The sequence below is a fragment of the Salmo salar genome, chromosome 20, assembly GCF_965601325.2.
Source record: "Salmo salar chromosome 20, fSalSal1, whole genome shotgun sequence".
NCBI classification, from domain to species: Eukaryota; Metazoa; Chordata; class Actinopteri; order Salmoniformes; family Salmonidae; genus Salmo; species Salmo salar.
In genome coordinates, this window is record NC_138310.1 from 52,007,959 (window position 1) to 52,032,518 (window position 24,560).

At 44.4% G+C, this 24,560-nt stretch overlaps 1 protein-coding gene across 1 annotated transcript; it reads left to right on the forward strand.

Annotated features, from left to right (window-relative positions):
- Nucleotides 1–23: 23 nt before the first annotated feature.
- LOC106580779 (tapasin) lies at nucleotides 24–6,751 on the forward strand. Its single transcript, XM_014162185.3, has 8 exons — nucleotides 24–296; nucleotides 482–667; nucleotides 781–1,059; nucleotides 2,127–2,456; nucleotides 2,733–3,068; nucleotides 5,395–5,493; nucleotides 5,646–5,662; nucleotides 6,356–6,751. The coding sequence occupies exons 1-8, from the start codon at nucleotides 251–253 to the stop codon at nucleotides 6,368–6,370; spliced, it is 1,308 nt and encodes a 435-aa protein (XP_014017660.1). The 5' UTR covers nucleotides 24–250; the 3' UTR covers nucleotides 6,371–6,751.
- The last annotated feature ends 17,809 nt before the right edge of the window (nucleotides 6,752–24,560 follow it).

Sequence of the window (24,560 nt, forward strand, 5' to 3'; positions counted from 1 at the left end):
GGGGGGGGGGGGGGTTATGTTTAGTTGCAGTTTTTTAAAAATGTCTTTCTCATTCACATATTATCTGATGATATTAGTTTACTATTACAAGCCATTGTAAAAATCTAACGTTAACTTGTCTTACAGACAACTGCACGAGCAGATTCCATTTTTTTTCTTCACTTGCGTAATATTTCCGAAATGAAAGTGAAAGTTCTTGGAGTCGAATGGCGCAGCGAAAGACATCTCCCGAAGACAGTTTTGTAACATTATGAGTTTAAACGTCAACATTGTTATCTGTTTATTTCTCTGTGCGGGTAGGCTACCTTATGAATTATTTTTGCGAGTATTTCTCTTTCCCTAGACGGTTTCTCGCATGCTGTGCTCATTCAGAGTTCTAATGAATGGACTATTTGTTAGCCTATAATTATCATTGATTTGTAAAGGTGAAGTAACATTTTAAACTCATTGTGATTATTCTACTTATTCATCTATTTGACAGAGGTGCCAGGAATCCAGTCTTTAGAACAGGTGCCTTGGCTGCCCTGTATGCTGGTGGATGAACGTGTAAAGTTCAATGATGAGGGACATGCTGAAACCCAGTACCAACACAGAAACGCTGGGCTGCAGTTTGGCCATCCAGGGGACAGTGCATTGAACCCTAATGCCATCACCTTCCTTGTTACAGGTGAATGAGAGAAACAGCGAAACAAATGTCAGCGTTGGTTATGTTTTCTACGCTGATGGTTCATGTTTGGTGTTTTAACACTGAGAGGTGCTCTTCAAACCGTGTGTGTTCAGGCTCTAAGGTGGACATGAGGAAGTACATTGAAGGAGCAGTAGTGGAGCACCAGCTGCAGTGTGAGATCCGCAGGTACAGCACAGAGGGTATCCAGGTGCGTTGGCCAGGTTTAGGAGCCCAGGATCACGACATCTGGTTCACCTGCACCTTACGGCACACCGACGGCCTTTTCGTCATCACCAGCTTCCTCAGACATACCCCTGCCACGCCCACACCTGGCCAGGCAGACTACCGCAACTGGGCGGCCATCGCAGACAGAGAGATGCTAACCACCTCAAGTAATTCAAACTTTGGATTCCGTCTATTTGTTATGCAGTAGATCTCATGTCAAACTCATTCCACGGAGGGTCTGCGGGTTTTCTCTAAACACTTTTTTTTAACCTTTTATTTAACTGGTCAGTTAAGAATAAATTCTTAATTACAATGATGGCCAAACCCTAGCTGAGCCAATTGTGCGCCTCCCTATGGGACTCCCAATCACGGCCAGTTCTGATAAAGCCTGGAATCGAACCAGGGTCTGTAGTGACGCCTCTAGCACAGAGATGTGCTAGACTGCTGTGCCACTTGGGAGCCCAAAACTTGATTGATGAATTAAGGCCACTCATTAGCAAGGAACTCCCCTCACCTAGATGTCTAGGCCTTAATTTAAAGCATGAACCAAAAACCCACAGACATTCGGCCCTCTGTGGAATGGGTTTGACACCCCTGCAGTAGATGTAGACTGTACTCTGGTCCAGTGCTTCCCATTCCTGGTCATGGGAACCCCAAGGGGTGCACATTTGAGTTTTGAGCCTAGCCCTAACACCTGATTCTAATCAAATGCTTGATAAATTGATTAGTTGAATCAACTGTGTTAGTGCTAGGGCAAAAACAAAATGTACACCCCTTGGTGTCCCCTGAACCAGGATTGGGAAGCACTGCTCTAGTCTGTAGCGTATGTCAGTGGAGGCTGCTTAGAGGAGGACGGCTCATAATAATGGCTGGAACGGAGCTAATGGAATGGCATCAAACACATGAAACCATGTGTTTGATGTATTTGATATCATTCCACCTTTTCTGCTCCACCAACCTCCTGGGGTCAGTGTTTCCTTTTATACCCTTGTTTATTTACTTTAGGGAGTTGTTGTCTTGAGTTATGATCTATGTGTGAGTTATATTTTCATGTAAATTGTAAAATACTCCTCTCTCCTGAAAGTCACATTCTGTGCAGTATGTCTATGTCACACACACAACAGAACAAGTCCCTAGCTATAACCTCCCTTTTTTCCCCCAAATTCCTCCCCTCCCTCCTCTGCCCCCCTTCCTGCCCTGCCCTGCCTTGGCTGTGACCTGTGTCTGTGTGTAGCTGTGATGCTAGTCTTCACCCGCACTCCCTCTGTGTGGGTGGGCCTAATGAAGCAATCGAGCCTGCACTGTCAGTTTGACGTGGACCACAAGGCAGCCGACCTGACAGTGGAATGGCGTTTGCAGCGACGCAGCGAACGCACCACGCTCTTCAGCCACTCCAGCCGCTCGGGCCAGAGGGAGGGGGGCGGGGTGGAGCTTAAGGGCATCGGTAGGGGCGATGCATCCCTAACGCTCCCCCTCACCAAGCAGAGCAGCGAGGGGACGTATGTCTGCCTTGTCTCGGTGCCTCCGCTGTTTGGCAGCCATGAAATCGCTCTGCACATCATGGGTAAGGTGGAGGGGTTAGGGGTCACGACACATGAGGCAGACACATTTAATTGTTGACACTTTGCTCACTCATTTGCGCGATCATTGAAAATTGAAAGGATAAACAAATGACTTATCACTACCTGATATGGTATACATATGTATGAATATGTACATATCTATGACATGATAACCATAACAACCAATTAAAGGTGTCATAGACTGCCATTTTGATCTCCCGGTATATACCGCCAACATCCTCATTGTAATGCCAGTCATTTCTGACATCGTCCCTCAGAGCCTCCTCGCGTGTCCCTGAACGTAGACTCTGTCATCTCCTTGGTGGACACGGAGAGGCAGAAGATGGTGTGTGAGGCAGTGGGCTACTACCCCCTGGACGTGGAGATGGAGTGGTTCAGGGAGCCCAGTGGTGGAGGTGGAGGCCTCCTACCAGAGAAGCTGGACACTGTCCTGTACTCCAGCCACCGCCACCACCAGGACGGGACCTACTCTCTGTCGGCCTTCTTCCTGCTCCACGCTTCCCTGCACGACTCGGGCTCCAAGTACTTCTGCAGGGTGTCTCACAGCTCCCTGCGCATGCCCATCCGCAAGAGCTTCACCCTCATCGTCACAGGTTAGGTGGTTTAGGAACTTCTCATGAAGTCTTCAAGTAAAGGTAGTTTTCTCAGGCACAGTTGAGTACCTTACAACCCAATCTGATTATGTACGGTGATAGAGTATGTGTTCATACACATTTCTGCAGATTTACAGAAGCATATTTTATATATACAGTTGAAGTCGGAAGTTTACATACACTCAGGTTGGAGTCATTAAAACTCGTTTTTTAACCACTCCACAAATTTCTTGTTAACAAATTATAGTTTTGGCAAGTCGGTTAGGACATCTACTTTGTGCATGACACAAGTAATTTTCCAACAATTGTTTACAGACAGATTATTTCACTTATAATTCACTGTATCACAATTCCAGTGGGTCAGAAGTTTACATACACTAAGTTGACTGTGCCTTTAAACAGCTTGGAAAATTCCAGAAAATGATATCATGGCTTTAGAAGCTTCTGATAGGCTAATTGACATCATTTGAGTGAATTGGAGGTGTACCTGTGGATATATTTCAAGGCCTACCTTCAAACTCAGTGCCTCTTTGCTTGACATCATGGGAAGATCAAAAGAAAACAGCCAAGACCTCAGAAAAAATTGTAGATCTCCGCAAGTCTGGTTCATCCTTGGGAGCAATTTCCAAACGCCTGAAGGTACCACATTCATCTGTACAAACAATAGTACGCAAGTATAAACACCATGGGACCACGCAGCTGTCATACCGCTCAGGAAGGAGACGCATTCTGTCTCCTAGAGATGAACGTACTTTGGTGCAAAAAGTGCAAATCAATCCCAGAACAACAGCAAAGGACCTTATGAAGATGCTGGAGGAAACATTTACAAAGGTATCTATATCCTCAGTAATACGAGTCCTATATTGATATAACCAGAAAGGCCGCTCAGCAAAGAAGAAGCCACTGCTCCAAAACCGCCATAAAAAAGCCAGACTACGGTTTGCTACTGCACATGGGGACAAATACCGTACTTCTTGGAGAAATGTCCTCTGGTCTGATGAAACAAAAATGGCCATGAAGACCATTGTTATGTTTGGAGGAAAAAGGGGGAAGCTTGCAAGCCAAAGAACACCATCCCAACCGTGAAGCAAGGGGGTGACAGCATCATGTTGTGGGGGTGCTTTTCTGCAGGAGGGACTGGTGCACTTCACAAAATAGATGTCATCATGAGGTAGGAAAATTATGTGGATATATTGACGCAACATCTCAAGACATCAGTCAGGATGTTAAAGCTCGGTCGCAAATGGGTCTTCCAAATGGACAATGACCCCAAGCATACTTCCAAAGTTGTGGCAAAATGGCTTAAGGACAACAAAGTCAAGGTATTGGAGTGGCCAACACAAAGCCCAGACCTCAATCCTATATAAAATTTGTGGGCAGAACTGAAAAAGCGTGTGCGAGCAAGGAGGCCTACAAACCTGACTCAGTTACACCAGCTCTGTCAGGAGGAATGGGCCAAAATTCACCCTACTTATTGTGGGAAGCCTGTGGAAGGCTACCTGAAACGTTTGACCCAAGTTAAACAATTTAAAGGCAATGCTACCGAATACTAATTGAGTGTATGTAAACTTCTGACCCACTGGGAATGTGATGAAAGAAATAAAAGCAGAAATAAATCATTCTCTTTACTATTATTCTGACATTTCACTTTCTTAAAGTGGTGAGCCTAACTGACCTAAGATGGAATTTTTACTAGGATTAAATGTCAGGAATTGTGAAACTAAGTTTAAATGTATTTGGCGAAGGTGTATGTAAACTTCCCACTTCAACTATACACAGTTGTGTCAAGTTGCCTGGATGTCCTTTGGGTGGTCGACCATTCTTGATACATACGGGAAACTGTTGAGCATGAAAAACCTAGCACCATTGCAGGTGTTCACACAAACTGGTGTGCCTGGCATCTACTAACATACCACGTTCAAAGGCACTTTAAATATATTGTCTTGCCCATTCACCCTCTGATTGGCACACATACATAATCCATGTCCTAAGGCTTAAAAATCCTTCTTTAACCCATCTCACCCCCTTCATCTACACGGATTGAAGTGGGTTTAACAAGTGACATCAATAAGGGATCGTAGCTTTGACCTGGATTCACCTGGTCAGTGTATGTCAAGCAGGTGTTCTTAAGGTTTTGTGTACTCTATGAATATAGTCTTCAGAGGATATTGATCCAAAACACATACCATACTGTATGCAGCACCAATTCATGGCCACTTGATGGCAGCCCCAATACATGCAGTATGTACTGTAGTATGCTTTGAGAGGAGAGCATACCACAAAAACTGCATTGACTGATACAACTTTGGATGTTGTGTTTTATCAGAGGTTGACAGTTGGAACTTCCTGTGGTTGTTCTTTGGCTGTGGATTCATCCTTGTCATGGTGGCCACTTTGTGTGTGATGCTACCCCGCCTGAGCTCAGGTGAGCATCTCTAGTTCACCACAGACTCTGTCCTTTACCTTTTAGTCATTGCCAGGTTGAGTTTGTTAATGAGTTCACCCAATTGAGATATTGCTAATTGTTGTTTGCTTGCTAGGACAACCTTTTGAACTTTTACTGTTTTTCTTTCACAGCAAGAAAAGCAAACAAGGTGGGTACATCTTCATACATAACGCGGGTGTGTGCGTTTTCAAGTGTTATTAGTCGTATATACGGGATACACATGGTATACATCATCAAAAGAAATGCTGACTTTCAGATTTCGTCTCGACAATGCAACAACCATAAGAAATAATAAAAGATAAGAATATGAACATAAAGTAAATGGCAGTAGAATACAATAAACATTTTAGCATAAGTATAATACAGGAAGGCAAAATATATAGTCCAATATTTACATGTGTATTGGAGAAGGGGGGAGAAGTGTTTAAACTGAGCAGTATAGTAAGAGTTTGGTAGCAGCAGTTGTGATGTGTGTGTGTAGAATGAATGTAGGGTTGTCACGATACCAGCATTGCGATACTCCGAGGTATCGTGGCAAGGAAACAAAACGTGAAGCAGACTAAATTTCCTGATGGAAAACAGTCCTAATGTTGGAAATAAGCAGCCTTATGTTGTCACCCAGAATCACATGTTTCTTTAACAAGCTATAGCACACAATATTTTACATAAAGTAGTCTGCTTTGTGTTTTCCTTTTTGCCATGGAGAATCAGGTATTGTAGTATCGCGATACTGGTATCGTGACAACCCAACATGACTGTATACGTGTGTGAGAGAGAGAGAGAGAGAGAGAGAGAAAGACTTCCCTGCTCATTGTGTTTGTACTGTGTCTCTCCTGTTCAGAGAAAGCCCTACTGAAAGAACATGCCAGAGTGGTTAGAGCTGATCTCCATGGATACAGGCATGCCATTCCTACCCTCCTTCTCTTCATCTCAGTACTTCTCGATCAGGGGGTTTGTTTCGGGAATGTGGGTATAGTGTGTGTCCATCAAGTCATTTGATATAGGGTAATGTTTCTCCCATTATAAAAGTACAGAAGATATAGAAAGATTGATCATGTGTTTTTCATTATTTGAGAACGAGGGACTATCCCACAAGGTCATAGCACTGCTCTATGATAATACCACTAGTTTAATTTTGCTATAAAAAATACTTGACATGGAATAATGATTGTCTTTAAAAAAAATGCATGATCATGTTTGATATGAAAATATGCACTAAGAAATGTATTTGTATGAAGTTGTTGTTTTCATTTGAATTTAATAGTTGCTGCTGTTTTGACTGTTTTTGCTCTAGAGATTTCTACTAAGTTAGCGGAGCAGAGAGAGTGCGATGTCAAATCCAATCAAGCTTTATTTATACAGCACATTTCCGACATGGAATGCAACGCAACGTGCTTCACAGGAAGAAAACAAATAAAAACAATGAAAATAAAAACTGAAATATTTACGACACAAGAGAATAAAAACAAGAGGATAAAAACAAAAAGAATAACAATGAAAACTGAAACACTATAAAGCACCCTAAGGAAAAGCTATGCTAAAAAGGTGTGTTTTAAGATCTCTTAAATATGTCCACAGTTTTGGCCCCCCTTGGGTTCTCTGGCAGGCTATTCCAGAGGCCGGGGGCATATTAACTGAAGGCTGCCTCTCCATGCCTCTTGGTCCTAGGCTTTGGGATAGTTAAAAGGCCAGTGCCAGAGGACCTGAGGGATCTACTGGGTACATAACTTAAAAGTATGTCTGACATGAATTGGAGTGCACAATCGTGGATTGATTTAAAAACCAATAGAAGAATCTTAACATTAATTCCACAGCTCACAGGCAGCCAGTGCAGAGACCTTATGACCTGTGTAATATGTGCTCTCCCTCTGGTCTTGGTCAGTACCCGTGCTGCAGCATTCTGTATGTTTAGCTGTTGACCAATGGCTTTCTTGGGCAGACCAGACCAGCCAGGAGAACATTACAGTAGTCAAGCTTGCTTGTAATAAAAGCATGGATGAATCTTTATGTATTAGCCTGCGAGAGAAACGGCCACACCTTGGCAATGTTCCTCAGGTAGTAAAAAGCTATTTTGGTCACATTCCTAATGTGTGATTCGAAATTGAGTTCAGAATCTAAAATGAAGCCTAGGTTTTTTACCTGATGTTTTATCTTTATTGCCTGTGAATTAAAATGTGTGGCCTGATTCTTTCTGTGTGCTTTGGCTCCAACAATAAGTACCTCGGTCATGATTTAGCTGGAGGTTAGCTGAAGTTGTGAGCTGTCCAAGTCTTTAAATCACTAATACAGTCTAATAATATATCCTTGGAGCTAAAATCCTTTGGTGCCACAGAAATGTAAAGTTGTGTATCGTTTGTGTAGCAGTGAAATGAAATGCTGTGCTTTCTGATAACGCTGCCAAGAGGCTCCCCATTTGGATGTGGCCTTTCTCAACCTTACTGGAGCTCTAGCATCAATGGTTGCTCTTCATTTCCCATTAAAGTAGTCAACTAAATCCTACAGAGGACTGCAGAATAGGTGATGGCGTATTGTTCATGCACTCAATAAAATCTGTAGCAACTTCAGCGTTTTTAAATAGCGTTTCTTAATAATGTGTTCAACATGTGCTGTGGTCAACAGGGTAGTAAAAAAATCCACAGTGGTGATCTGATAAAGCAACATCAACAATAGAGGATATGTCAGTAGAATGCCCCTTGGTAATAACCAGGTCCAGAGTATGGCTGTGGTTATGGGTGGGCCCAGTAACAAGTTGGATACAGTCCATAGAGCTCAAAAGATTAATACATTCAATGGCCTTGGAGTCAGTCTCTTTGTCAACATGAATATTAAAATCACCCAAAACAATGATTTGATCATAGTTCTCAAGGACGATAGACAATAGTTCAGAGAAATCTGTAAAGAAACTGGGCCAGTGTTTTGGTGGCCTATACAGGGTTATGGCCAGCACTGGTGGCTGACATTTAAAAAGTATAGCATCAAACGAAGTCGCCAACGAAATGTCCTTACAGCTGATAGCATTAGTAAAAATAGAGGCTTTTTTCCCTTTTCTGATAGATTATGAAAAGCTGTAGTTCAATGCGTTTGACACACTATTGTCTGTCTTCTGCTGAAAACCAATCTGTTTCCTAGCTGGAAGCCTCATAGGTTTTGGAGTATTCTTGGTTATAAGGTCTTTAGTACCCTACAAATGGAGAAATACTGTGCCAAAATGCTATCTCTCAGTTGCTACATAGTCAAGTATACCATAAACCGGGGTACTCAAGTACTATTTGAGAAGGTCTGGTCATACATATTTCCGAGGTGGCAAAGGTCCGGCTGGATAATGTAATTTATCAGCATAATAACAAACCCCCATCTCTCAACCCATGCGACCCCAAACTGCACTGCCCTCTTGTTGGCGGAAAGCTAATTTCCTGCAATTCTATGCATTCTTCAATGTCTTATGTGTGATTATATGATACCAGGGGTCGATGCCCAAAACATACTCGGGACATGCGATCCGTATTGACCCCGTTCTGAATCCGGATCCAGTCCGCGGTCCGCCAGTTGAGTATGGAATCCATAAACACTTCACTCTGGAATGGCAGCTGTTCTCAAAACGCACGTTGTACACCCCCCCCCCCCCCCCCTTACCCCCATCCACCCAAGTCCCCACTCACCCTCACCATCACCCTCTCTTACACTTATTCGACCCCTCATTCACTAGCCTCTTTTCCACTTTCAAGCTTATATATATATACTGCTCAAAAAAATAAAGGGAACACTTAAACAACACAATGTAACTCCAAGTCAATCACACTTCTGTGAAGTAACACTGATTGACAATACATTTCACATGCTGTTGTGCAAATGGAATAGACAACAGGTGGAAATTATAGGCAATTAGCAAGACACCCCCAATAAAGGAGTGGTTCTGCAGGTGTTAACCACAGACCACTTCTCAGTTCCTATGCTTCCTGGCTGATGTTTTGGTCACTTTTGAATGCTGGCGTTGCTTTCACTCTAGTGGTAGCATGAGACGGAGTCTACAACCCACACAAGTGGCTCAGGTAGTACAGCTCATCCAGGATGGCACATCAATGCGAGCTGTGGCAAGAAGGTTTGCTGTGTCTGTCAGCGTAGTGTCCAGAGCATGGAGGCGCTACCAGGAGACAGGCCAGTACATCAGGAGACGTGGAGGAGGCCATAGGAGGGCAACAACACAGCAGCAGGACCGCTACCTCCGCCTTTGTGCAAGGAGGAGCACTGCCAGAGCCCTGCAAAATGACCTCCAGCAGGCCACAAATGTGCATGTGTCTGCTCAAACGGTCAGAAACAGACTCCATGAGGGTGGTATGAGGGCCCGACGTCCACAGGTGGGGGTTGTGCTTACAGCCCAACACCGTGCAGGACGTTTGGCATTTGCCAGAGAACACCAAGATTGGCAAATTCGCCACTGGCGCCCTGTGCTCTTCACAGATGAAAGCAGGTTCACACTGAGCACATGTGACAGACGTGACAGTCTGGAGACGCCGTGGAGAACGTTCTGCTGCCTGCAACATCCTCCAGCATGACCGGTTTGGCGGTGGGTGAGTCATGGTGTGGGGTGGCATTTCTTTGGGGGGCCGCACAGCCCTCCATGTGCTCGCCAGAGGTAGCCTGACTGCCATTAGGTACCGAGATGATATCCTCAGACCCCTTGTGAGACCATATGCTGGTGCGGTTGGCCCTGGGTTCCTCCTAATGCAAGACAATGCTAGACCTCATGTGGCTGGAGTGTGTCAGCAGTTCCTGCAAGAGGAAGGCATTGATGCTATGGACTGGCCCGCCCGTTCCCCAGACCTGAATCCAATTGAGCACATCTGGGACATCATGTCTCGCTCCATCCACCAACGCCACGTTGCACCACAGACTGTCTAGGAGTTGGCGGATGCTTTAGTCCAGGTCTGGGAGGAGATCCCTCAGGAGACCATCCGCCACCTCATCAGGAGCATGCCCAGGCGTTGTAGGGAGGTCATACAGGCACGTGGAGGCCACACACACTACTGAGCCTCATTTTGACTTGTTTTAAGGACATTACATCAAAGTTGGATCAGCCTGTAGTGTGGTTTTCAAATCCAAATCCAAATCCAGACCTCCATGGGTTGATAAATTGGATTTCCATTGATTATTTTTGTGTGATTTTTGTTGTCAGCACATTCAACTATGTAAAGATAAAAGTATTTAATAAGATTATTTCATTCATTCAGATCTAGGATGTGTTATTTTAGTGTTCCCTTTATTTTTTTGAGCAGTGTGTATATATATATATATATATATATATAATATATATATATATATATATATATATATATATACTGTATATACTCAAGTGAACCTTCCATATTCTGCCATTCACCAAGGCATTGAAGAGATGTCCCATATCCCATCCAGAAAATGACTTGATTCTTCAGTGTTTCATGCCACTGCACGGACGGTGGGTCTTGAGAAGCAGAGCTCCCCACCGCAGCACTTCATTTCGCCCAAGAGTAGATGCTCAGTGGCTGGTTCTGGGTCTACAGTCAACAGACAGCCATGCACTCCAGAGCTGTCCAGTGGAGTACATGCCAATGCCCTGCTAGTGCAAATGCCAAGCCATACCTCTGGACTCTAGTGTTGGCACATGGGGAGAATTGTGGCTCTGGAGAGGCTATCATCACAGAGCAGAGCCAGTGTAAAGCTGCGTGCCTGGTGGTTCAGGAGTCAGCTGAGGGCCAGGGGGGCTCTGCTCTGCCACACAGCCCAGCTCAGAGCTCCACCAGTGGAAAGGGCTGTAATGGGATCAGGAGGCTCAAGGATGCACAGAGTAGACCCACGGGTAGTTCTAACTAAGCATCTGCTTCCTGTAAACTATGAGGATGCACAATCTGGGGTCTTACTGGGGTCAGGATTGGTTGTGGTCTATAGACATTGAACTGTGAACCATCATATTTTTGTATAAAATATCTAATAATGAAATAGAAGGATTGTTGTTTTGAATTTCGTCAAGTTAGTGTGAGAGAGGTGGAAAAACTATGGTTATCCATCAATAAAGATTAGCCACCAGGTATAGACAACCTTGATGGGAAAGTCTTGAGAATGGTAGGGACTGTATTGCCACCCCTATTTGGTATATATTTAACCAAAGCCTAACGGAGTGTGTGTATCCACAGGCGTGGAAGGAAGCTAAAGTCATTCCACTGCCTAAAAATAGTAAAGCACCCTGTAGTGGCTCTAACAGCCGCCCAATCAGTTTGCTGCCTGTTCTTAGTAAACTGTTGGAGAGGATTGTTTGACCAAATACAATGCTATCTTTCCGAGAATACGACTTTCAGCATGCATATAGAGAAGAGCGCTCAACTTGTATTGTGACTCTGATGATTGGTTAAAATAAATGGATAATAAGATGATAGTTGGAACTGTATTGTTATATTTCAATGCTACCTTTTGTGTTATTGATCATAAATTGTTATTGAAAAAACGAACTTGCTATGGCTATACATCACCTGCCATCACGTGGTTGGAGAGTTATTTATCCAATAGAACCCAGAGAGTGTTCTTTAATGGAAGCTTCTCTAACATCATCTATGTACAGAGTGGTGTCCCTCAGGGCAGTTGCCTTGGGCCGCTACTCTTCTCTATTTGTACAAGTGATTTGCCACTGGTCTTCCACAAAGCTAGAATGACTATGTATGTGGATGATTCCACACTCTACATCTCAGCACCCAAAGCCAGTGAGCTCACGGAAATGTAAAATAAGGAGTACAGTCAGTATCAGAATTGAATAATAAACCGGTCTTAAATACATCTAAAACTAAAAGCATTGTATTTGTTTCAAAACATTCTCTAAGACCTAAACGTCAACTGGAGTTGTGTATAAAGGGTGTGACCATTGAGCAAATTGAGGAGGACTCCTAGGTATAACATTGGATGGTCAATTATCATGGGCAAGTCATATTGACAAAATTGTTGTGAAGATTGGGAGTGATATGTATGTTGTAAAAAGATGTTCTGCGTTTCTAGACACAAATCAACTGTACTAGTTGTTCAGGCTCTGTATTTATACAGCCCTTTTTATATCAGCAGATGTCACAAGGTGCTATACAGAAACCCAGCCGAAATCCCAAACAGCAAGCAATGCAGATGTAGAAGCACGGTGGCTAGGAAAAACTCCTTAGAAAGGCAGGAACCTAGGAAGAACCCTAGAGAGGAACCAGGCTTTGAGGTTTGGCCCATCTTGATTACTGTCCAGTAATATGGTCAAGTGCAGCAAAGAAAGACCTAGCAAAGCTGCAGCTGGCTCAAAACAGAGCAGCATGCCATGCCCTTACTTGCACATACAGAACTATCATCAACACCATTCATGCCAGTCTTTCCTGGTTGAGGGTTGACTAGAGATGAACTGCTTCTCTCCTAGTTTTTAGCAGAAATGTTATTAACTAAAATTCCAGATTGTCTGCACAATCAAATAACATTCAGCTCAGACACCCATACATACCCCACAAGACATGCCACCATGGGTCTCTTCACAGTCCCCAAGTCCAAAACAAATTCACGGCAACGGACAGTTTTATACAGAGCTATGATCGCATGGAACTCCTTTCCATCTTACTCAAGCAAACAGTAAAATTACCTTTAAAAACGTTTTTTTTTTAACAACTAATGGAAAGGCGGGGACTGTGAGAGGGGACACGCAAACACACAGAGACACTAACACAAATTGTTTTATTGTTTGTATTATTTTTTGATGACATTTTTTGTATATCATTGTATTTTACATTTGTGTGACTCTCTTATCAGTGTTTTGTTTCTTGTCATGTCGTGTTTTTTGTGGACCCCGGGAAGAGTAGTTGCTGCTTCTGCTAAAGCTAATGGGGATCCAAATAAACAAATAAGTATACAGAGGACAACTCCACTGGAGGAGTCAGTCTGTCAGGGATAAAAATTTGCCAGAAGGATAAACAGAGTTTAGGTGGGACCAGATGGAAGGGCTGTTGAGTTGCCCTCAGCCCTGGTCCCCTGTCTATAAACAGTCTGCCCTGGGACCCATGGGCCTCTCTGCCGCTGCTGAAAGGGCATGTGGTGTGGCCCCTGGCTTAATCAAATATTCCAATGGAAAACAAACAGCACTAGATCTCACTGGGAGGTGGAAGAAGGTAGATGGAGGCTTGTAAAAGAAAATGAAAGCTAAGGCAGAAGAAACGGTGCTTTTGTTTTCCAGTGCAGTGCCAGACTTGGCTTTCCTCCAAACCAGCCACCTGTGAACCTGCTGGTGGAGTGTAAAGCTTGTTCTGGGAGAAAAACACTAATTATAAGGTAAATGATGGTAAATGTGCTGGTAGAGTAGCTTTTACCGGAGGGTGAAATCAATGTTCAACAAGAGCAAACAGAAAGGACAATAGGAAGGGAACAGAAACAGTAGGAGTTGTGCCAGTTGGCTAGGATTAAACTGACTTCATTGAACCTCACTTGCCCAGTTTTTGAGACAAGGGTAAGTTATGTGTAGTTTAAGGGCACAGGCACAGTAGTGGTTTCGCTTGAGCTCATTAATGCTGCTTGTGTAATCCCTTCAAATGCCACAGATGTTACACTAACTAAACAATTTGCTCAGGGTAAGACCTTAGTGTCTATAAGAGGCTGCAGACATCATGTGTACAAAAAGCTACAGCATTTTACGAGTGGTGGAAAAAGTACCCAATTGTCATACTTGAGTAAAAGTAAAGATGCCTTGATAGAAAATGACTCAAGTAAAAGTGAAAGTCACTCAGTAAATTCCTACTTGAGTAAAAGTCGAAGTATTTGGTTTTAAATATACTTAATTATCAGAGGTAAGTGTAATTGCTAAAATATACTTAATTCAAATTACTTATTAAGCAAACCAGACGGCACCATTTTTTTTTTTTTTTTTTTAAGGATGGCCTGGGGCATGCTCCAACACTCAGACATAATTTACAAATGAAGCATGTGTGCTTAATGAGTCCAACAGATCAGACGCAGTAGGGATGACCAGGGATGTTTATTCTCTTGATGAGTGTGTGAATTAGACATTTGTCCTGCTAAGCATTCAAAATGTAACGAGTCCTTTTGGGTGTCAGGGAAAATGTATGGAGTAAAAAGTACATAATTTTCTTTAGGAATGTAGTGAAGTAAAAGTTGTCAAAAGATATAAATAGTAAAGTAAAGTACAGATACCCCAAAAACAACTTAAGTAGTACTTTCAAGTATTTTTACTTAAGTACTTTACACCACTGCATTTTACCTCCCCTCATAAAATGAACTTGCTTCTAGTATCCTTAACCGTTATATGTCTGGCCTCTGGCCATAGCTTTTGTCTCATTTTTGGCCCCTTGTACCTCAGTCAGTCTTTTTGTTTCTGACAGTCTGACCCTCCTCTTCTATTGCTGTTCTATTTTTTTGTACTTTTATCCCCTTTTTCTCCCCAATTGGTAGTTACAGTCTTGTCCCATCGCTGCAACTCCCCTACAGACTCGGGAGAGGCAAAGGTTAAGAGCCATGCGTCCTCTGAAATACAACCCTGCCAAGCCGCACTGCTTCTTAACACACTGTTTGCTTAACCTGAAGCCAGCCGCACCAATGTGACGGAGGAAACACCGTCCAGCTGGCAACTTCAGTCAGCTTGCGGGTGCCCGATCCGCCACAAGGAGTCGCTAGAGCGAGATGGGACAAGGAAATCCCGGACGGCCAAACCCTCCCCTAACCCGGACAACGCTGGGCCAATTGTGCACTGCCTCATGGGTCTCCCGGTCACGGCCGGCACAGCCTGGGATCGAATCTGGGTCTGTAGTGACACCTCAAGCACTGCGATGCAGTGCCTTAGACCACTGCACCACTCGGGAGGCCCATGCTGTCTCTCTTTTCATCAACTTGTGTTTGTGTATGTTTGAACATTATGTCACACACAAGGTGCGTGTCTGCCCTCTATGTGACAGGTAGTGACCCTGTCGCCATGTTGTCTCCATGCAGACCTATGGAAAGCCTAGCTAGCAGGGTGTAATGTCGAGGTCAAGACCAGGGAAAGTCCACCCGAGTCAGAATTAGTAGCATACCGGGCCTTGTGACAAAGCCACAGTCCACACACTTTAACTGGCACTAACTTAATCAACATCCATGCAGAGCAAGTGGAAAGATTTGTGTGTGTGTGTCCGTCTGTCTGTCTGCCTGTCTGCCTGCATTCATCTGTCTGTGGCTGTTCTCTTATAACCCAACACTCATTGCCCTCTCTCCTCACAAGTAATCCCACAGTTTCTTATTATCAACTCAACTTCCAGCCTGTGTCTGCTGGGACCATTTTCTACTCATTACTCTATGTACTATAAACAAAATACCCTGTGCTCTTATTATGCAGCAGTCTCTAGAGGATAGAGTGATCCTGACTGCCCTCAATGCCCCGTCCCAATTCAGTTTTCTGACCTGTTGTGAAGTTTCAGAACTGTTTTGTTAACTAGATAGCGAGGGCAAAATATTGTGGTCCACAAGTAAATTGAACACAGTCCCAGCCAAAGGATCCTCATCTCCCAGTGCTGCTTATCCACCCGTCTCTGGGCTGGGTCATGTTGCCTGAACTGGTCTCACCAAGACATGGGTTCAAATACTCTTTGAAGTTTTTCCAAAACCTTGAATGTTTGCATTAGCCTGCCTGGAGTACCAGATGGGCGGGTTTCACAGCTTTTGCGACTGTTCTGTTGGTTCAATTGCACCAGGCAAGCTCAATCAAAGGCAGCTAAATTCATTGAAATATATATATATAAAATAATATTTGAACCCAGGTCTGGCCTCACCAAGTGTGTAATGAAAGGTATAAATACAAGCAGCAGCTTGGAGGAGATGACGTCATGTGAAAGACACATGCATCTTGGCACCTCAGCAAACGAGACACAACTCATCATCGTTGCCCAAAGTACTAGCAGCTTCCCCTTCTCTTTCCCCTCTGTTTGTCTTTCCCTCAGTTGTCTTCGCTCTTCTTTCATTAAGAGCTAAATAAATCAGTGAAGAATCCTAGCACCACAAGGTCTGTGTTCCCGAGCTAGGCATGTCCAGTTGCTCTCTATCCCTCTGTGTTCTGTTTACACATCCTATCATTACTCACAGCTAGTTGTTCAGCAGGATCCACTCTGAGTTTTCCGTCTATGTATAGTCTTCTGTGGGAGTCCTTTACTGCCTGGAGTACCAGATGGGCGCGTTTTAAAGGTTTTGTCACTGTTCTGTTGCTTCCATTGCACCAGGCAAGCTCAATCAAAGGCAGCTAAATTAATTGAAAATATATCAAATAATATTTGAACCCAGGTCTGGCCTCACCAAGTGTGTAATGAAAGGTATAAATACAAGCAGCAGCTTGGAAGAGATGATGTCATGTGAAAGACACATGCACAGACTTTTTTTCCTTCATGTTGAAACGTTGTGTAAGTGGCTATAGAATGATTCATATGGCTTTCAACAGCTAAACATGAAGTACGATCAGAAAAACATAAGTGTAAGTGGCTATAGTGTGATTCATATGGCTTTCAACAACTAAACATTAAGTACGATCAGAAAAACATAAGTGTCATAGGATAGTTATTTTATGTGGGCCAATGTGAGTAAGAGTATGAGTATGAACTCTCAGCTGCTAGTTAGACCAGAAGAGGCTTCAGTTTCTAAAGGCCCTGTGCGATTTTACCGAGAAGTGGCTGTGTTCCGTATGGCTCTGAGGCCAGGCTGAGAAGTTAAACTGTAAAGTGCACCATGGTGATAGGAAGTGGGGATGGTAATGACAAGCATTTGAAAGCTGAAGTTGTTTTGACTCCTGAGATTTGAGATTCGCGTTTCATGTTGAGTAACAATATATTTTGAACATTTTAATCCTCGGACTGTTGACATGTTTGTTTACATGGAAACTGAAAGGGATATACAGTATGGGAGTTAGTCCCCTGAGATTGAGTGGTAATATACCTGTCTGAGTGCTCGTTAGTGGGCTATATTCATCCAGGATCCAGTGATAAAGGAGAGGCATCCAGACAGACACAGGGGAGTAAGAGGGGCAAGCAGAGGGGTCACATTATAAACATTATCCTCGTAACCATTTCTTTGGTGCATGTCGTTGGCTTGGTTTGTGTCTGAAATGGCCCCCTATTCCCTATAAGCTGAGTGTACCAAATATTAGGAACACCTGCTATTTCCATGACATAGACTGACCAGGTGAATCCAGGTGAAAGCTATGATCCCTTATTGATGTCACCTGTTACATTCACTTCACTCAGTGTAGATGAAGGGGAGGAGACAGGTTAAAGAAGTATTTTTAACCCTTGAGACAATTAGGAATGTGTTCCTAATGTTTTGTACTCTCAGTGTATGACGCACTGGTCAAAAGTAGTACACTGTGAATGGAGTGTCATTTGGGACACACACTATAGTACGTGCTCAGTTATTACACGGAGTCTGGCCTGGGCCTGGACCTCCCGGTAACTCTCTGTCATCTCACCAGTTTGTAGTAACAAATACAAAAAAGTACTTGATGCCACTTACTGACAACCTGGGGATAATTCAATCTCGCACAATCCAATAAAAGAGGAGAATCCAAGAATACGTTTAGTCCGTTTATTTTCCCTTATTTTCGTAAATCATTATCACAAACAGAAAGAGTACGTTAAGATACGGTTGAAAGTTGTCTGTGCTCTCAAGCACACTAGTTCCCACCCACATTTTTATTTTACCGTTATTTTACCAGGTAAGTTGACTGATAACACATTTTCATTTACAGCAACGACCTGTTACAGGGGAGAAGAGGGGGGGATGAATGAGCCAATTGGAAGCTGGGGATGATTAGGTGGCCATGATGGTATGAGGGTCCAGATTGGGAATTTAGCTAGGACACCAAGGTTAACATCCCTACTCTTACGATAAGTGCCATGGGAACTTTAGTGACCACAGAGAGTCAGGACACCCATTTAACGTCTAATCCAAAAGACGGCACCCTACACAGGGCAATGTCCCCAATCACTGCCCTGGGGCATTGCGATATTTTATTTTAGACCAGAGGAAAAAAAGCCGTCCCTTGCAGTCTAGGTAGGGCTTCATGTGTGAGATCTCTAATAGCGTCATTCTAGTGGAATCCAGAAAGAACAAAACCCTGCCCTCAAACATTTTACATTTCATGTATTTAGTCTTCATCATCCTTCATCGATTTGGTATTTGTTTTAATTCTTAGTGCACATTTTAAAGACCTAGCTAGCTAAAAGACAAAGTCAACCGGTTTCTTTAAAAATTGAAGTTCATTATCTCAATCACCTGGCAGCCGTATATAATCAATGGGAAAAAATCTAAATCGGGGGGGCAGTCAGGTGCTGAACAGATAAGTACAGGGAGGAAATAAATAGAACAGAAACATGGTAAATAGGTCTACAACCCCCTCTTCCCTATATAATGCACTGGTCAAAAGTAGTTCACTGAGAATAGTGTGCCCTTTGGAACACACCCCACGTGCTCAGTCCTCTCGCTGAGTCTGGCCTTGGCCTCCCGGGTACCTCAGTCCTCTCGCTGTCTGGCCTTGACCTGCCGGGTACCTCAGTCATCTCGCTGAGTCTGGCCTTGGCCTCCCGGGTACCTCAGTCCTCTCACTGTCTGGCCTTGACCTGCCGGGTACCTCAGTCCTCTCGCTGTCTGGCCTTGGCCTCCCGGGTACCTCAGTCCTCTCGCTGTCTGGCCTTGGCCTCCCGGGTACCTCAGTCCTCTCGCTGTCTGGCCTTGGCCTGCCGGGTACCTCAGTCCTCTCACTGTCTGGCCTTGGCCTGCCGGGTACCTCAGTCCTCTCGCTGTCTGGCCTTGACCTGCCGGGTACCTCAGTCATCTCGCTGAGTCTGGCCTTGGCCTCCCGGGTACCTCAGTCCTCTCGCTGTCTGGCCTTGGCCTCCCGGGTACCTCAGTCCTCTCGCTGTCTGGCCTTGGCCTCCCGGGTACTTCAGTCCTCTCGCTGTCTGGCCTTGGCCTGCCGGGTACCTCAGTCCTCTCACTGTCTGGCCTTGGCCTGCCGGGTACCTCAGTCCTCTCGCTGTCTGGCCTTGACCTGCCGGGTACCTCAGTCATCTCGCTGAGTCTGGCCTTGGCCTCCCGGGTACCTCAGTCCTCTCACTGTCTGGCCTTGACCTGCCGGGTACCTCAGTCATCTCGCTGAGTCTGGCCTTGGCCTGCCGGGTACCTCAGTCCTCTCGCTGTCTGGCCTTGGCCTGCCGGGTACCTCAGTCCTCTCGCTGTCTGGCCTTGGCCTCCCGGGTACCTCAGTCCTCTCGCTGTCTGGCCTTGGCCTCCCGGGTACCTCAGTCCTCTCGCTGTCTGGCCTTGGCCTGCCGGGTACCTCAGTCCTCTCACTGTCTGGCCTTGGCCTGCCGGGTACCTCAGTCCTCTCGCTGAGTCTGGCCTTGGCCTCCGGGTACCTCAGTCCTCTCGCTGAGTCTGGCCTTGGCCTCCGGGTACCTCAGTCCTCTCGCTGAGTCTGGCCTTGGCCTCCCGGGTACCTCAGTCCTCTCGCTGTCTGGCCTTGGCCTGCCGGGTACCTCAGTCCTCTCGCTGTCTGGCCTTGGCCTGCCGGGTACCTCAGTCCTCTCGCTGTCTGGCCTTGGCCTGCCGGGTACCTCAGTCCTCTCGCTGTCTGGCCTTGGCCTCCCGGGTACCTCTGTCATCTTACCTGTTTGAAGAATCAATTCCTGGTAATTACAGTCTGAGCATTTTCATCAGTGCAGCTTTTCTAAGGACTGATGTGATGTCATGGTCCCAATAGGAGGTGTAGATTCTCCCAGGACATGCCAGGAAATGTGGCCAGGTTTTTCCTCACTCCTCGGCACATTGCACCATTTAAAGAAGAAAGTTGTCCACTGAAAATGAATCTTCTAAAACTCGCTTGACGCCACAAGCTTGAGTGATGGGGTTTACTTCCAAAAAGGCATTTCCCTACATAGCCATACAGTAATTTAAAGGCAGACGTCAGCAGGCAAAGGACTATTTAAAATGAATTCATATGGAAGGATGATTTAAGCGACGAGGGATAGAAGTTGGAAAACCTGATGATGTCGTCACATCAGACATCACTCTTAAACTCGCTGGAACTGTAATTGAGACTGAGAGTTGAGGTTCAATTTTATAACTTGTATATAGATAGATAGGATGGAAAACATTATTAACCCCCAAAGGACAAATGTATTTAATTTGTTAAAGGCCAATGTGGGGGTCACAGATCAGGATCAGACCACCTCCCATAAAGCATGACACGGGAAAGGTCAGGGGGGCAGATTCCCAGCCAGTAAAACACCCTGAGTGGAAATGTGTGTGTGTGTGTTCTCCTCTCCTCTACCACTCAACGGATTACTGTCTATCCATCCTCCCTCTGGCTGCTGCAACAGGAAATGAGGTCATGCAGACAGTGTTTTATCAGGCCTTCAGGGAGCCAGTTAATCAGTTATGTCTGTGTGTGTGTGTGTGTGTGGTGTGTGTGTGTGCGCGCGCAGTCAGGTCATACAGTGCATGACTCCAAAAGGTACATTGTGTACTCTGTGTGTGTACTCTCTGTGTGAGAGTGTGGGCCTCTCTTAGCAGCAGAGATCTATCAGTTATGTGGGAGTATGTGGGAGTCCTCTGCAGTGAATTATCTTGGCACCTCAGCAAATAAGACACGACTCATCATCGTCACCCAAAGTACCAGCAGCTTCCCCTTCTCTTTCCTCTCTGTTTGTTTTTCCCTCCATTGTCTTCACTCTTCTTTCATTAAGAGCTTAATAAATCTGTGACGAATCCTAGCACCACTAGGACTGCCTTCCAGAGCTAGGCATGTCCAGTTGCACTCTATCCCTTTTGACTGGTACTGTAAATAGATCAAGCAAGTCTCTTATTCTTATTGCTGTCATTTAGTAGTGGTTTCTTTGCAGCAATTCGACCATGAAGGCCTGACTCACACAGTCTCCTCTGAACAGATGTTGAGATGTCTGTTACTTGAACTCTGTGAAGCATTTATTTGGGCTGCAATTTCTAAGGCTGGTAACTCTAATGAACTTATCCTCTGCAGCAGAGGTAACTCTTCCTTTCCTGTGGCAGTCCTCATGAGAGCCAGTTTCATCATAGCGCTTGATGGTTGTTGCGACTGCACTTGAAGAAACTTTCAAAGTTCTTGACATTTTCCGTATTGACTGACCTTCATGTCTTAAAGTAATGATGGACTGTCATTTCTCTTTGCTTATTTGAGCTGTTCTTGCCATAATATGGACTTGGTCTTTTACCAAATAGGGCTATTTTCTGTATACCACCCTTACCTTGTCACAACACAACTGATTGGCTCAAACGCATTAAGAAGGAAAGAAATTCCACAAATGAACGTTTAACAAGGCACACCTTTTATTTGAAATGCATTCCAGGTGACTACCTCATGAAGCTGGTTGAGAGAATGCCAAAAGTGTGCAAAGCTGTCATCAAGGCAAAGGGTCGCTACTTTGAAGAATCTCAAATATAAAATATATTTGTTTAACATATTTGTTTAACACTTTTTTGGTTACTACATGAATCCGTATGTGTTATTTCATAGTTTTGATGTCTTCACTATTATTCTACAATGTAGAAAATAGTCAAAATAAAGAAAAACCCTTGAATGAGTCGGTGTGTCCAAAATTTTGACTGGTACTGTATAGTCTTCCAGAGGCTAAACATGAACAAATCTGATGTTTTCCACTCTTAAAGGAAAATATAGAAGCATACTTGGAGGCTGCTCGGAGGCTGGTTGGGTTTCTTCCCCATCCCAAGGCCGGTATAGCTCTGCCAGTGTTACCAGATTCTACTGACACTTTCTAGCACAATTGGAACCAAAGTCCTGCCCAATCCACTAAAAAGTAGCCACATTTTAACAGTTTGCTCTGTGAGCTGGGTGTGCGGGGTTTGTGTGTTTTCTTGCATCCCATTATTTTTGGTGTGAAACTGCCTAATCTGGCAACACCGAGCTCTACCTCCAGCACCACCAGGGGTAATGAGGGTCTGGGGGAGGGGATAGTAGAGAAGGGCCTGGGGTGGACATGGAGGGGAGGAAGCAGAGGGCGTTATGGTTACTGGTGCTTCTTCATTTTAACAGAGGTGTGGTCTTGATGGCTTTCTCACACTCCTCTCTCTGGACTGTTAAGCACATTAGGCCCTGATCTCTCCCCCTGCCTTTCTTTTCACTCCTCCTATCAGACCAATAGCCCTTTTCCTCTGTGTTGGTCTTCAGCTGTGACAGACGCACAGAAGGGTGTCTCCCCTCTAAAAGCTCAGACGCACCGGTAGGATTGTCAAATGTTTGCCTGCCGAAAGTACTTAGCACCTCTGAACAGAGTGTTGGCAGTCAATCTCTTATGTGTTCACACAGCAAAGACCTTCAGCTACTCAGCCTTGCTAAAATACTCCAAACCAGAAGGTGGCAGTAGCGTTATTTGGCAATGCATATATGAGCGTATTGCTTATGGTCTAGATTCCAACATTATCTGCCCTAATGTTGCTATTTTGTAGAAAGCCCTTGTTCATACTAGCCAGATGGCCTCAGCTAAATAACTACCTAGCAAGATAACGAAGAAACAATTTAAGTCACTCTCCATAATCCATAGCCTACATTGCATATGAAGTGTGAATGGCTCATCTGTGGATGTACGCAGAAAATGCCATCTTTAAAATATATATATCGTGTTGGCTCTACCATATGGGGGTTTGTACTCTCTGACTGGCTCAAAGTCAAGTTATTGGCTACTGACGAGCATTGCTAATCGACAAGTAGAATCGGTAGGTTCGTTGCTACTGGGTTGGCACGCAGCAGGTACCGTTTTTGTTCTAGCAAGAGAAGGAACGGCCTCCCACTGTCATGGCCCAGTTTTGCTTCCGGGTTTGGAGCGAGTAGTCGCACTTCGCTTCGCTCCGCAGGTAATATTACATTTCATTACATTACAACGGTTTGATTTGTTTGATCTGAGCAATTTTTCTTAGCGAGCTACATAGCCGTCTTTGTATCAAAGATAATTGTGTAGTTCAGAGTAATTAGAGTAATTATCGAGGTTAGCTAGCCAGCTGTTTTCATCCTCCTAACTTAGTCAACACTGCTAGCTAGCCAACTAGCCAACTTCTACCGACTAGCAGCACTGTAGAAACTATTACATTACAACGGAACGACTTGATTAGGGTAGTGTTAGCTAGCTACATAGTTGTCCTTGCTGTCTTTGTATCTAAGATAATTGTGTAGTTTAGAGTAATTATCGAGGTTAGCTAGCCAGCCGCGCCGCAACGCGACGCCGTTGTCCAGACTCCAGACTTAGTCAACACACCTAGTCATCGTCAAACCCACTGCTAGCTAGCTGACCTTTACTGACTAGCAGCACTGTAGAAACTAATACATTACAACGGAACGATTTGACTAGTGCAGTGTTACCTAGCTACATAGTTGTCTTTGTCATAGTTTGATGATTGTGTAGTTTAGAGTAATTATCAAGGTTAGCTAGCCAGCCGCGCCGCGATGCGACGCCATTGTCCAGACTCCAGACTTAGTCAACACACCTAGTCATCGTCAAACCCACTGCTAGCTAGCCGACCTTTACTGACTAGCAGCACTGTAGAAACTAATACATTACAACGGAACGATTTGACTAGTGCAGTGTTAGCTAGCTACATAGTTGTCTTTGTCATAGTTTGATAATTGTGTAGTTTAGAGTAATTATCGAGGTTAGCTAGCCAGCTATTTTCGTTCCCCGCGACGCCATTTTTCCAAACTTAGCCAACTATTACCGACGAGCAGCATTGTAGAAACTAAATACATTACAAAGGAGCGTCTTGATTAGTGCTATGTTAGCTAGCTACATAGTTGCTTTTGTATCATGATAAGGTGTAGTACTGAAACTATCGAGGTTACCTAGCCAGCTACACGTCCAAACAAAGTCAACAACGCAGCCACTGCTAGCTAGCCTACTTCACCAGCCAGCAGTACTGTATCATTTGTCATTTTAGTCAATAAGATTTTTGCAACGTAAGCTTAACTTTCTGAACATTCGAGACGTGTAGTCCAC